We start from the raw sequence: 14784 nt of genomic DNA, 5'->3' as shown, positions 1-14784 counted from the left end.
TCTATCTATCACTCCATATATGCACCCTAATCCCCCACCTCTGCAAAGGAGTGAGGGAAGATGTCTTCTCATATCTCTTCTTTTGAGCCAAGCTTACTGTTATTTTGCAGCATTCATGATTTTGTGTGGTTCTTTCCATTTACATTGTTGTAGTCATTGTGTGTATTGCTTTCTTGGCTCTGCTTTTTTCATTTTACATTAGTTCATGAGTCTTTTCATTCTTTGCTGTATTCATTATATTCATTGCTTTTTTATAACACAGTAACATTCCATTTATGTATCACAATTTGTTTTGCCATTTCCCAAACAATGGACACCTTTGTTTCCAGTTCCTTGCTACTACAAAAAGTGCTGCAATAAATATTTTGCTATTTATAGCAACCCCCCCTTCTCTTATACATGACCTCCTTAGGTTATATGCTGATTAATGGAATTTCTGGATCAAAAGGTATGGACATTTTAGCAGCTTTATTTGCATAATTCCAAACTGTTTTCCAAAATGGTTGTTTTAATTCATATCTCAATTAATAATGAATTAGAGTTCCTATCTTTCAACAACCTCATCGACACTGACTATTACAATCTTTTGTCTTCTTTATCAATTTGTTGGGTGTGGTGTGAAGCCTAACGGTTGTTCTGATATGCATTTCTCTTACTGTTAGTGATTTTGAGAGCATTTTTTTTCATGCAACTCATAATAGTTTCCAATTCTTTTTTCTGAAAACTGCTTTTTCATATCCTTTGACTTCTTATCTCTTGAAGAATGGCTCTGGTCAAATATTTCTGTTAATTATCTATGTATGTTGTACACCAGGACTGTTCAACCTTAGGTTTTTATTGAAACAATAGACAATATATTTTGATTTGCCATTTTAGTGAGAGCTCTGTGGTAGCTCAGCTTTGTTTTCTAAAGCATTTATGTAAATTTCTATGCTTGTAGGCAGGCCACATAAATCACACTGCAGCCGCATTTTTGGACAGCCCTGTTGTACACCAAACACTTATCCAAGAAATTTCATTTGAAACAAAATTGTTTCCCAGTCAACTGCTTACTGCCGTATCGTAGATATATTAATTTTGTTTGTGCAGCAGCTTTTCAATTTCATATAATCAAAATTATTTATCTTCTTCAAAACCTTCTACCCCTTGTTTGAATGGGAATATATCTATCCATAATTGTGAAATACATTTAATCTACTGCTCTTCTAATTTTTAAATGGCATGATATTTAATATTCAGGTCATATATGCATTTTTAATTTATTGTAGGATATGGTATAAAATATTGGTCTAAGCCTAGTTTCTGCTAGATGGCTTTCCAGTTTTCCCAGAAGTTCTTGTAAAATAGTGAATTGTTTTGAAATAATTTATGTTTTGGTTGTTTATCAATCCCTGGGTTACTGAATTCTTTTTTTGATTTTTGATTCTTACTTGTTTAATCTTTTATTCTATTTTTAAACCACTGTCTAAGGAGTTTGGAGATTGCTGCTTTATAATATAGTTTAGGGCCTGAAAGTTCTATTTCCCCTTTACTGTTGCCTTCATTCCTATAAGTATTTCCCTTGATATTCTAGATCTTTTGTTCCTTCAAATAACAGCAAGAAAAAGAAGTATTTATTAAGCACTTACTAAGTGTCAGGCACAGGTACTGGAGATAAAAATACAAAAAAAAGGAAGTCCCTGACATCAAAGAGTTAACAATCTTTTAAAAAAATTAATTCAATTTTTTTATTTCCAATTTTTCTCTCTTCCTCTACCTGCTCCCACATTCATTAAGAAGAAAAGAAAAACAAAACCCATTACAAATGTCTATTTATCTATCTGTGTCTGTAAGCACACAAAACAAATTTCTTCACTAGCTACGGTTCAAAAAAAATAGAAGAAAATGAAAGAGAAGAAAATATGCTTCAGTCTGCATTCTGAGTCTACTAGATCTCGATCAGGAGGTGAATAAGATGTCTTATCATTAGTCCTTTGGGACTGTGGTTGATCATTGTATTAAATCACGTCTTTCAAAGTTATCTCTCTAATATTGCTACTACTATCTAAATTTACCTCCTGTTCTCTGTTCACTTATTTCTGAATCAGTTCATACAAGTCTTTCCAGGTTTTTCTAGGACTATCTCCTTAGATCTGTATGGAGAAGTTTTGGGGGGGAGAACACTATTGTTTTCCTGCTAATTTGTCATCTTGGCTCTCTATGAATTGTTCTTTTGCTCATTGTTAGGATTTTATTATGATGTCTCCATCTAGGTATGTGTATTTTGTTTGTACTCCTTGAATTTATTATTTGATTGCATTATGGTCTGTAAAAGATATGCTTATACTATTTCTGCCTTTTAACACTTGTCTGAAAGATCCCTAATACACGATCAATTTGCATAAATGTTCCATAGCAAGGAACACATAAGCTTAGTACTAATATTGGTTTGCAGTCTATGATTACTTTCAGCATAATGTATTTTCCTTATTTATTGATATCGTGAATTTTAGTTTTACTCTGCATGTGTTTGCATTATTGAAACTTCTGCTTTTTAAAATTTACCTCACCCATAGTAAATTGTGTTCCAGTGTCTCATTTTTATGCTGTTTATATCTTTGCTTTTTAGATGTGTTTCTTGTAAGCAACAGATTATAGGATTTTGTTTTCTTTTCCAGTTTGTCACTTTTATTTGATTGTTTAATCCATTCACATTCACGTCACTCCCTTTTGGTTGTCAACTTCCCCAGGTCTAAAGTTTTACTAAATTTATTCTTTTTTTTATTCTTGTTATTTAGTCATCATAATTCTTCTTTTTCCTCCTTTTTTCCTTCTCATAAGTGGTTAGTTCAAAATCTCCGCACCCCACCTACAATTATTTTGTCTGTTTTATGTAACTCTTTTGAAAAAAATTTTCTTTACCTTGTTCTCTTCCTTAATTTTCTTTCCTATTTTAAACTTTTATTCTTTAATTCATAAACTTTATATTTATTTATTCTTTCTTTAGTCTCTTTGTGTTCCTCAAACTCCAAACCATCCATGAGGTTCTTGACCATCTCTCTACCACTACCCCAGCAGGCTTCCTTTCATGTTAGCAATAGCCTCCATCTCTATGGCCTCTCCCTCTGATAAGTAAGTTTTTCTCCTAACTTCCATTTGAGAAAGCACCCATGCCAGCCATTATACTTTCTTCAAACACTGACCAACTCATGATGCCTCAGAATACCTTCCCTACTCTGCTTCCCCCACCCCCCCCCTCTACTTTTCAGGTCCCTTTTGTGTGCTTAGAATGTAAACTCCTTGTGAGCAGCTATCTGTATTTCTTTTTGCCTGTACTATAGTCCCAACACAGCATAATGCCTGGCACATAGTAAGCATTTAATAAATGTCTTATCTACCTATCTGTCATGGAGTAAAAGCTTCTAAAGTACATAGGGTGAATCACTGCTTCTAAGCAATCTCCATGTTATTGTTTTGTAGATCTTGTCTCTTCATCCCTTCATTCTGTTGTACCTCACTCTTAAAAGTACCAATTCCCGAAGGAAGTGATGAAGACAGAGGCATTATCCCATGGCAGAAATCTCCTTGTTCCAAGTTATTTTACCTCTTACCCTCATCACAGTAATTTTTTTTACCCATTTGCCTTGCAATTTCCTCTATAGGTTCATGCCCTCCAACTCTTCTGGATGGCAGGTGCCATCAGTGAGTTCTGATTTCCCTTCTCCTGAGGCAGTTTATCTTGAATGGAAGCACAATACTCTCTCAGAGAAAATGATCTTTCTGAGTACAAAACTAGGAGGACATTTTAGATAGTGGCAGCAATGTTGTAACAATAATCAACTGTGAAAGACTTAGCTACTCTGATCAATACAATAATTCATGATAATCCCAAAAGGCTCATGATGAAAAAATGCTATCCACCTTCAGAGAGAACTGATGAACTCTGAGTGCAGACAGAAGGATTTTTTTGTTTTACTTTTCTTGCTTTCTCCCCCTTGCAATATGGCTGTGGAAATGTTTTGTATGTCTTCATATCTATAATTGGTACCATATATCTTGCCTTCTCAATGGGTAGGGGAGGTGTGGAGGGAAGGAGAGGATTTGAAACTGACCAAATTTAAAAAAAAAAAAGAAAATCTGTCTTTCTGCCAGACAAAAATAAATTTAACCACTGTATTACAGGATTTTTTTTTTCTGGAGGCTATCTGTGGATTCTTTTGATTGTTACTTTGTTTTCAGTATTCAGCATCTCTGAGCAATTTTCTTGATTTATTTCTTGCATTATAGTATTCAGGATTTTTTTTTTGACTAGTCATATTCTTCTGGGTTGCCTATGATTTTTAACTTCTCTGAGTGCACCCTGTCTTTGAGATCAATGCATTTTGCTTGTATAGAGATCATGTGATCCTCTTCCTCCAGATTGTTCTTCATTTTAGTATATTTAAATACCCAACCTGTTCTCTATTTGATTGATTTTCTTCTATTTCTCTTGTTTGGAGACTCGATACCCTGGATTCAAGTTCTCTCTATTCTGCAAAATTTACAGCAAATGGAGAAGTTTTGAATGCTGTGGATAAGTTCACTTACCTTGGTAGTGTACTTTCCAGGGATGTACATGTTGATAATGAGGTTGATGCACACATTGCCAGAGCTAGCTCAGTGTTTGGGAGGCTCTGAAGGAAAGGATAGGAGGGAAGAAGTATTAGCCTGCCTACCAAACTGAAGGTCTGTAGAGCTGTGGTGCTGACCTCATTGTTGTATGCCTGTGAAACCTGGACAGTCTACCAGTGCCACGCCAGGAAACTGAATCACTTCCATTTGAATTGCCTTAGGAAGATTCTGAAGATCACCTGGCAGGATAAGGTACCAGACACTGAGGTCTTTACTCGAACTAAACTGCCAAGCATTCAAACTCTGCTTCAGAGAGCACAGCTTCAATGGGCTGGCCATGTTGTTTGAATGTAAAACATATGTTTGCCTAAAAGACTCTTTTATGGAGAACTCACACAGGGCAAGTGTTCACATGGTGGCCAGAAGAAGTGACACAAGGACACTCTCAAGGCCTCTCTCAAGAACTTTGGGATTGATTGTGTGACATGGGAGACATTGGCACAGGACTGTTTAGCATGGTGTTCCCACATCAGAGAAGGTGCTGTGCTCTATGAGCAAAACAGAATTGAAACAGCTCGAAGGAAATGCAGGATGTGCAAATCTAGAGAATCAACCCTAAATGTTCACATGCACTATTTGGGCCCAACCTGTGTTAGAGCCTTCTGATCTCGTATTGGCCTGATCAGCCAGTCAGACACATTGAATCTTGACTCAAGCATAGTGTTGTCATTTTGGTCTTCTTCGAGAATGAAGGACAACAACCATTCTGCTAAATATTTTTGCTGTGCAGGCCATGAAGTCTACCATTTGTGCCCTGTCTAAATTCCTCTTCTCAAGGTCAACCAGAATTTCTTAAGCAACTACTATGTTCTAGGCCCTGTGCTGAGCACTGGAGGGAAAAACGAAAGGCTTAAAAGGCAGCATATAGCTTTCAAAAAGCTCAAATATAGTCCAAGTGAAAGTTCTAATTTCTCTTTTCTGGAACATTAGACTTCATTTCCATGATCTCCTGGGAATACATAGGGTTCTATGTTTCATCAGATGTTGGTTCAATTTCCTTTGTGTTACTTATTTAAGGATGTTTATAGTCTTTTAGATGTCTTATCAGTTATCTTGCCTTCTAATTTTAGTATCTTTCCCATTAAAAGTTTGTGTGCTAGGTTTTTATTTTCAAAAATCTGCCATTCTCTCTTTTTCATTGAGAAAGCAAGAAAAATAAAACGTGTTACATTTAGTCAACACAACATACTATCCAACATAAACTAGGCCTTCACCACAGTGAGGCACCCTTTTTATTCCTCCCTCATTTCCTATGCTACTCCCCAGAAAAATTATTTCAAACATTATCTTCCCTCTTCAAGCCTCTCTTACCTGCCCCTCCTCCCTCAGTTACTTTACTTTAGTGAGAAAACTGAGACCATTTTGTGTGTTCCTTCTTCTTATTTTAACTTCATCTCTTTTTTCTCCTTTTCTTCAGTTTCTGACAATGAGGAGGCCCTCCTGCTTGCTAAGGCCAATCACTCTATATGTGCACTTGATCCCACTTCCCCACCCCCATCTCCAGCAGACTGTAATTTCAATCTTATCTTTCTTGAATCCTCAGCCTTTTCCTTTCTACTGGTTCTCTACTGCCTTCAAACATACCCAAATCTCCCCATTCATAAAAAAAAAATCACCCAGATCCTAGCATCCCTTCAAGCTATCGTGGCCCCAACCTATCTTTTAGTCTTCTTGTACACTACTTCCCCTCTCACCTCCTGTGATCCACCTGAAGGAGCCTTCTCTTTTCTTCCCTTCTGACACTCCATCTCCTATCTCCATGACTTTGCACTAGTCATCCCTCATGCCTGGGATGCAGTCTGTCTTACCTCTACCTCACAGCATCCTTCTCTTTTGTTAAGATGCAGCTCAGGTAATATTTTCTACATGAAATCTTTCCTGATTCCCAACCACTAGCACGCTCTCTTCAAAATTACATTTAACTATGTTGTGTGTGCAAATTTATTTACATGCTTATTTACAATACTAACTTCATATTTATGCTTTAATATATATGTATTTGTCTCCCCCACTTATATGTCAGCTTGTGCATAGTGATTGTTTCATTCATTGAAACACCAGCACCTAGCATATTGCCTGGCACATAGTGAGAACTTAAGTGCTTGTTGATGATTATTTATCATCTTCTCTTGGATACCTTCCTCTCTAGGTTGTGTGACACTTATATCTCTTAGTTTTCCTTCTCTGATGACCCCTTTTCTAGCTTCTTTGTTGGTTTATTATCCACATCATGGTCCTTAACTGTGGAAATCCACGAGTTCTACTCTAAGCCCTTTTCTTTTCTATATTTCTCCTGTAAACTTCATGAACTCCCATGGGTCTAATGAGAAACTCTATGCAGATGACTCATAGACCTATATATCCAGCCCCACTTTCTCTCCTGAACTTCAATCTCATATCATCAATAACCTACTAAGAATTTCCATCTGATCATCCCAACGGCATCTCAAAATCAGTATGTCTAAAACTAAACTCATGCTCTTTCCCCCAAACCTATCCTTTCTTCAATTTTACCAATTTTACTCAAATGCATTATTCTCCTAGTCTTCTAGGTTTATAAACATATCCTCATCCTCACTCCACATATCTAATTAGTTATTAAATCTTGCCATTTCTTCTTCCACATCACTTTCATCTGACCACCTCTCCCCCACTCACATACCTGTCATTTTAGTTCAGGCCCTCATCATCTTTTGCCTGGAGTATTACAACCTAATTGGTTTCCCTGCGTCATGTCTCCCTACTCTAGCCCACTCACTGGATTACAGCAAAAATTATTTCCCTGAAGCACAAATCTGAACATGTCACTCCCCTGTTTGATAAAGTTCAGGGGTGGCTAGGTGGTGCAGTGAGTAGAGCACCGGCCCTGGAGTCAGGAGGACCTGAGTTCAAATCCAGCCTCAGACACTTGACATTTACTAGCTGTGTGACCTTGGGCAAGTCACTTAACCCTAATTGCCTTGTCTTTTCCCCTCAAAAAAAAAAGTTCAGTGGCTCCCTATTGCATCTGGGATAAAATGTAAACTCCTCTATTTAGATTTTAAAACCATTTACAACCTGCTCCCAACCAGCCTCTCTGTAATATGCCCCCTCTCACACTCTGCAGCAAAACTGGCCTTCTCTCTGTTCTTTATACATGACACTCTGTCTGCCCTCTTCATGCCTTTGCATTGGGCATCCCAATGCTTTTCTTCACTTCTGCCTCATGGAATGGTTCGCTTCCTTCAAGGCCCAGCTCAGGCATCATCTTCTGCTGGAAACTTTATCTCCCTGCTGCTCCCCCCCCCCCCCCCCCCCCACTGCTAGGGCCTTGCTCCCTATTTACCTTATATTTTTATTTACTTCTCATAGTTGTTCCGTATATACTTGTTTATGCATTTGTTGTCTTTCCCAGTAGAATGTAAGCTCCTTGGGCATAGGGATTGTTTAATTCTTTGCACTGTTATCCTCAGTGCCTGACAAAGTCTAGCACATCCCAGATACCTAGGACCTGCTTCTTGTTGGTAGATACCTAAACTTCTATTCATGACTTCCTTGCCCCTCCACTGCTCATGGCTTTCCAAACTCAAACTCTGGATTGTTCCAGACCTTTACCTCTTCCATTCCTACTTCCATGCTGCTGGATGAAGTCATGCAACTGAACTAACTGGGACCATGACAAATGTATCTAATCTCAACAGGCATACCCTGATCATTCTTCATCATACTCCCTACAGCTGCAGTTACTAAGCTTCTCTTCAGTCATCAAGCCTCTAATGGCACTTTCCCCATCTCAACTGAGGACTTCACTTCATACTATACTGAGAAAATAAAGGCTATTTGCTAAGTGCTCTTTTCTCCACCTCAAACTACTTTGAAATTATCTTTCATTTTCTCTTCCTTGACTCCAAACTCTGATAAAGAGGTGGCATTTCTCCTCATTCTTCTACATTTGCACTTGCTCCTACCTTCCCTCCTCTCCAGTGAATTGCCCTTGCTCTGCTATCCCCTCTATCTTCAGTTTCTTCCTATTTACTGGTTCCAAATCTCCCTCATCCTTAAAAAAAAAAAACCTTACTAGGTCATACTGTATTTTCAAATTATCACCCTATATTTCTCCTCCTTTTCCCAGCCAGACACCTAGAAAAAGCAGCCTACAATGGTTGCCTCTACTTCCTCTTGTTTCTCACTTATCAGCACTTTGCATTCTGCCCTCCAACTTCACCCCTCAGACAAAACATCATTTGAAAGTTATAATGATCTCTTAATTGCCAAAGCCGATGGCCTTTTCTCAGTTTTCAGCCTTCCTGACTTCTTTGCCACACTTGATGCTGTTGACTTCCCTCTCCTTCTGGACACTCTCTCTTCTCTGGGCATTGCTCTCTCTTTGGGTTCTTACCCCTCCTCTATGACATCTTTCCCTAGTCTCCTTTGCTAGTTCACCATCCACATTACATTTCATAATTGTGGTTGTTCCTCAAGGCTCTGTCCTGGGCCTTCTTCTCTTATCATTCTATACTCTTACATGTGACTAGAGCAGTTCCCCTGGGTCTATTTATCATCTCTATGCAGAAGACTCCCAAATATACATATTCAGCTGTAGTCTTTCTCCTGGATTCATTTCACATTTCCAAATACTTACTGAACATTCATGCAGGTGTTGCAGACATCTCAAACTCAACAAGTCCAAAACAGAACTTAGGATTTTTGCACTCAAACCCACCCCTCTTCTGAATTTCCGTTTCTGTGGGAGACATTTATCCAGTCACTCAAGTTAACAGTCATGGCATTTTCCTCACCCTCTCATTCTTTCTCATCCCACATATCTAATTAGTTGCCAAATTTGTACCATCACATCTTTCACAACTATTTCCTCCACTCTACTCACATGGTCACAGCCCTAGTTTACATTCCCATCACCTTTCACCTGGCCTAACATAGTAGTCTTTTAACTGGTCTTTCAACCTCATCCCTCCGTTCTCACATTCATCCATCTTAAAACTGCCAAAGTAATTCTCCTAAAACACAGGTCTGATCATGTCATTGCTCCCTGTTGTCTCCAGGAGCAAATATAAACCAGTATGTTTGGCCCCAACCTACATTCCCTGAATTATTATTCTCATCAATACACTCTGTAGTTTAGGCAAACTGAATCTCTTGCTGTTCCCTACACACAACATCCCATTTCATGTTTTTACACTGGCCATTTCCCATGGCTAGAATGTACTCTCTCCACCTTTAGACCTCTTAGAATTCCTTATTTCCTTCAAAACTCAGCTCACGTCTCCTTGTTCATGACCTCTTTCCTACTCCCCCTAGCATTAGTGCTCTCCCCTCTACCTTGTATTTATCTGGAATATAATTTGTATATACTTAGTTAAGTACACGTCTTCACTGAGAGAATATGAAGTTCTCGAAGGCAGGCACTGTTTCTTTTTTGTCTTTGTATTCCTAGTGCCTTGAACAACAAGCAAACATAGTATATACTCAATAAATGCTTGCTGATGGATACTTTGAGGGGAAAAAACTCACATTATTGTCATTTCCCAATGACCCTCCTCACCCCAACCCTTTCTTATAACAAGGAATTATATCGAGCAAAACAAAATCAACACGTTAGTCTTGTCTGAAAATGTAGGCCTTATTCCTTACCTGTTGTTCACCATATCTTTGCTGATGGTTGGGAGGCTCATTTCACCATAAAGTCCTCTGAAATTAAGATTAGTCATTGCATTGATCAGACTACTTAAGTTTTTCATATCCATCTATCTATCTATCTCTGTGTGTATACACATACATGTATACTAATGTATATATACATATATGGATATACATATACATTATTGCAGTCATCCTGTAAATTACCATTGTCTTGCTCACTTGGCTCTCTTTCAGTTTGTTCAAGTCTTCCCAAATCTTTCTCAATTATTCATGAGTTCTTGAAGTGCAATAATATTCCATTATTATCATATACCAGAATTTGTTCTGCCATTTCTCAATCAGTGGGCATCCACTTTCTTTTGCATTTCTGCTTTTGAAAATGTTCATATCCTTTGATCACTTATCAATTAAAAAGTGACTTTTAGTCTTATAAACTGGTATCAATTTCCTTTTGGATAACAGGTTATTATCATACCTTTTTCATGCAATAATTTTTTCCCCTTAGTCACTACTATTCTTATTCTACCTACATTGATTTTGTTTGTGCAAAACCTTGAGTTTATATAATTTATTATTCTTGGCTTTTTTTTTGGTGTTTTCTTTGCAACATGGCTAATATGGAAATGTATTTTGTATGACTGCACATGTATAATCTGTACCAAATTTCTTGCCTTCTCAATGAAGGGGGAAGGGATGGAGGGAGAGAATTTGGAACTCAAAATTAAAAAAAAATGTTAAAATTTTTTGTTTACATGTAATTGAGAAAAATAAAAATTAAATGGAAAAAGAAAAAAATTTCAGCATGAGCAATGATACCTCAGAAATCACTACAAATCAAGAGTTGGTTTGTTTTGCTGATTGTCTGGATATAATAAAATGGAGAAAATGTTAATAATGCATATTAAACTTAAATCTGTCTTACGCATAAAATTTTCTTTTTTGGAAGGCTGGTTGTTAAACATTCCCCAGCATATCTCTAGGATCCAGGACACAAAAAAGATTAACAGCCCCTGGCATAGTGGATAGAAAGCTGGCCTGAAAGTCAAGAGGACCTGGGTTCAAGTTCTACCTCTGATATATAGTGGCTATGTGACCTTTTTAAGTCATTTAACTACCAGGTGGCCCAGGCAACTCTATGAGACTCTGAGTTGGATAGGAGGTTCTGATCTGTATTGCAAGAGGAAGCTGCTCATGGGAAATCCCTTTGCTGTTGTTCACTTATTCAGCTGTGTCCAACTCTTTGTGACCCCATTTCTACACCAATGAAATCAGAGGTCTGGTTGTTTATAGGATCTGCTTGTGTGCTACCTTTGGGGGCCAGGTCATGTTTGTATAGGGTTTCTACTCTCATATTCTTGTATTTCCCTTTGAATTATGGGAAAATGGAGCATATGAGAAATGAGGGAGATCCTCCTACGATGGAAATGGGAGGCAAGGAACACAAATATGGAGATGATACAGGCTGACTGGAGATGACAGTGCCAAGTCCCAAAGGTGCAGCTGCTGAAGAAGAAAGTGAGGTCCTGGTCATGGACCATTTTGGAGCAGGAACTGCCATTAGAGACCATTTGGAATATCACATGGAGAAGCCAATACCAAAGGTTAAATCTGTTAATACTGAGAAACTTGACAACTGGACGGAATGATGTCTGTTACCTGCTTTTTTACGCAGTATCAAGAGGATATGAAATGACATTCGATATAATAACATTATCTCCTCAGTTACAATGCTAGGTATCACTATGTGATCATGAACAGTAACTCTTCCCTTAACATCCATCTTCCTTCCTAGTATTTAGGCCTTCCTGTAATCAGGCAGGCTTTGTAACCATCGGCAATGATCAATCAGTGATTTTTCACTCCAAGGCCTCTCACAGTCATCGCCGTGAAAAGGCTTCAGATAGGTTTGACTTTTCTGAGGGGGAGGAGCCTAATGCCTTTCCAAATGCATCATTTTCATGACATTTCACTCAAGTAGGATTTTTCCAGGGACAAGAAGATGCAAGCGTTTTTTGTCATTTGTCATGTTTATAGGGTTTCCCTCAACTAAAAATTCCACATACTACCTTAAGAGAGCAGAATCTTTGAGAGCAGGGATTGCTTAATTTTTGTCTTTCTATGCCCAGCGATTGGCACAATGGCTTACATAAACAGAACACTTAATGTCTGTGGAATTTTAATTCCATTTCATCTATTCCACACATGGAGCACTGGACCTGGAGTCACGAAGACCTGGGTTCAAATTCAGCCTCAGACACTTCCTAGCTGTGTGCCCTGGGGAAATCACTAATTTCTCTTAGTCTCATCTTCCTCATCTGAAAAATGGGAATGATAATAGCACCAGCCTCCCAGGTTTGTGGTGAGGATCGAATAATATGCTATTTGTAGAGCACTTTGCCATCCTTAAAGTGCTATATAAGTGTTGGCAGATATTTCTAACGCTTCTTCTCCAGAGGAAATTTTCTCATTTCCAACAAATACTGAGCCCTTGGTACAGGCCTTCCCATATTAATCCTATTCATAAGGTTTCTCTCTAGTATGACTTCTCTGATGTCCAGTATGGGAGAAGGCCTTCCCACATTCATTACATTTACAAGGCTTCATTCCATTCTGAACAGATAGATATCTGATAAGGTCTCTGCTCCCTCTAAGGCCTGCCCATGCTAATTACACTTACAAAGTTCTTATCTGCTTTGAATTATCAGAAGAACTATAAGAAAGGAGCCCCTGGTGAAGGCCTTCCCATATTCATTACATGTATAAAAATGTCTCTCCAGGATGGATTTTCTGATGGTTAATAATTTCTTTGTCCTGACTGAAGACCTTTCCAAATTCATTGCATTCATAAGCTTTCTCACCAGTGTGAATTCTCTGATGGTAAATTAGAGGGGAGTGTTGGATGAAGACTTTTTCACATCCATTCCACTCATGGGACTTTTCTCTACTGTGAATTCTCTTATGTACAGTAAGGTGTCCACTCTGACTGAAAGCCTTCCAACATTCATTACATTTATAAGGCTTCTCTCCTGTGTGGATTCTCCGATGGCAAATAAGGGCTGTGTGTTGGATGAAGGCTTTACCACATTCATTACATTCATGAGGTTTTTCTCTGCTATGAATTCGTTTATGTAAAACAAGGGATGAGTTCTGGGTGAAGGCTTTTCCACATTCGTCACATTTATAAGGCTTCTCTCCAGTATGAATTATTTGGTGTCTAAGCAGTTCTGAGTTCCAGCTAAAAGTCTTCCCACACTGATTACACTCATAAGGTTTCTCTCTAGTGTGAGTACTGTGATGTACAGTAAGAGATGAACTACGGGTGAAAGCCTTCCCACATTCGTCACATTTATAAGGCTTCTCTCCAGTATGAATCCTCTGATGTAAAGTAAGAGATGAACTCTGGGTGAAAGCCTTCCCACATTCATTACATACATAAGGCTTCTCTCCAGTGTGAATTATTTGATGTCTAATAAGTTCTGAGTTCCAGACGAAGGCTTTCCCACACTCAGTACATTCATAAGGTTTCTCTCCAGTATGAATTTTTTGATGTCTAATAAGTTCTGAGCTCTGGCTAAAGGCTTTCCCACATTCATTACATTCATAAGGTTTCTCTCTGACATGAATTTTCTGAGGGGTGGTAAGTGATAAATGATCTATGGAGGCTTTTCCATATTCATTACCCGCATATTGTTTATCTTCCTTGTGCATTTTCTGATGATAAATAAACTCTGCATTCTGGCTGAAGGTCTTCCCACATTGGCTATCTTCATAAGAGTTGTGGCCAGTATGAAGTTGGGGGTGTCCAGTAAGGGTTGTGCCCCAACTGAAGGCTATCTCACATTGAGTATTTTCATATGCTTTCATTTCTGTATGCTTGCCATAATATTTAGTATGATCTGGCTGATAATCAAAGTGTTCCCCATGTTCACCATACCTGGCATGTTCTTTCTTCAAGGTCCCTTTAGTATACTGAGTTAGGTCTGAATATGGTGGGAAGATCCGGCCATGTGTATCACTTCCATCATGACTGTCACCTATAGGACTGCTTTCTTGGAGAGAAAGGCCTGACCCTCGATTGAAGCTTCTTCCAAATTTATTACATTGCTGGCCTCTTCCTCTGCTTATGGCCTTCCTGGGGGTGACTGCTAATTTCCTGGAAGGACTCTCCTGGCTGTCTTGCTTCTTGTCTGACTTGACACCACAAGCCCAGGCCTCTCCGAACTGAAAATTCCAAGGCCTGTTGTTGATGACATTCTTCCAGGATAACTCTTCTGGAGAAATGTACCACTCTGGGTTGATTTTAGGCCTCAGCTCCCAATCTGAAGGAAATAAAAACATAAATTTATCTTCTTCCTGCTACTAGGGAAATGAAGTGACTTTCCTTAAAGAGGAGAATAACCTTCATCCTTGAAAGGGCAGAATCAATGCTCACAAAATCTCACAACCACACTTTCAAAGAGGGATCTACTTTACAAAGGACATTCAAATACATGA

At 38.4% G+C, this 14784-nt stretch overlaps 1 protein-coding gene across 1 annotated transcript; it reads right to left on the bottom strand.

The window, feature by feature from the left end:
* Positions 1–12552: 12552 nt before the first annotated feature.
* On the bottom strand, positions 12553–14569 carry LOC118839734 (zinc finger protein 239-like). Its single transcript, XM_036747261.1, has 2 exons — positions 13254–14569; positions 12553–13169 (listed from the first exon to the last, which is right to left on the bottom strand). Exons 1-2 carry the CDS (start codon positions 14152–14154, stop codon positions 13042–13044), a joined length of 1029 nt encoding a protein of 342 aa, XP_036603156.1. The 5' UTR covers positions 14155–14569; the 3' UTR covers positions 12553–13041.
* Positions 14570–14784: the final 215 nt, after the last annotated feature.

This window comes from Trichosurus vulpecula, chromosome 2, assembly GCF_011100635.1.
Source record: "Trichosurus vulpecula isolate mTriVul1 chromosome 2, mTriVul1.pri, whole genome shotgun sequence".
Taxonomy (NCBI): domain Eukaryota; kingdom Metazoa; phylum Chordata; class Mammalia; order Diprotodontia; family Phalangeridae; genus Trichosurus; species Trichosurus vulpecula.
This window is presented reverse-complemented; position numbering and strand designations above follow the sequence as displayed.

What these genes read in the sequence shown, in the direction of transcription:
- LOC118839734 (XM_036747261.1), bottom strand. Translation starts at nt 14,154, where the DNA reads ATGAAAGCATATGAAAATACTCAATGTGAGATAGCCTTCAGTTGGGGC. An exon ending in TCAGAGTGGACACCTTACTG is followed by an intron (nt 13,170 to 13,253) that starts TACATAAGAGAA and finishes CCCCTCTAATTT; the next exon opens with ACCATCAGAGAATTCACACT.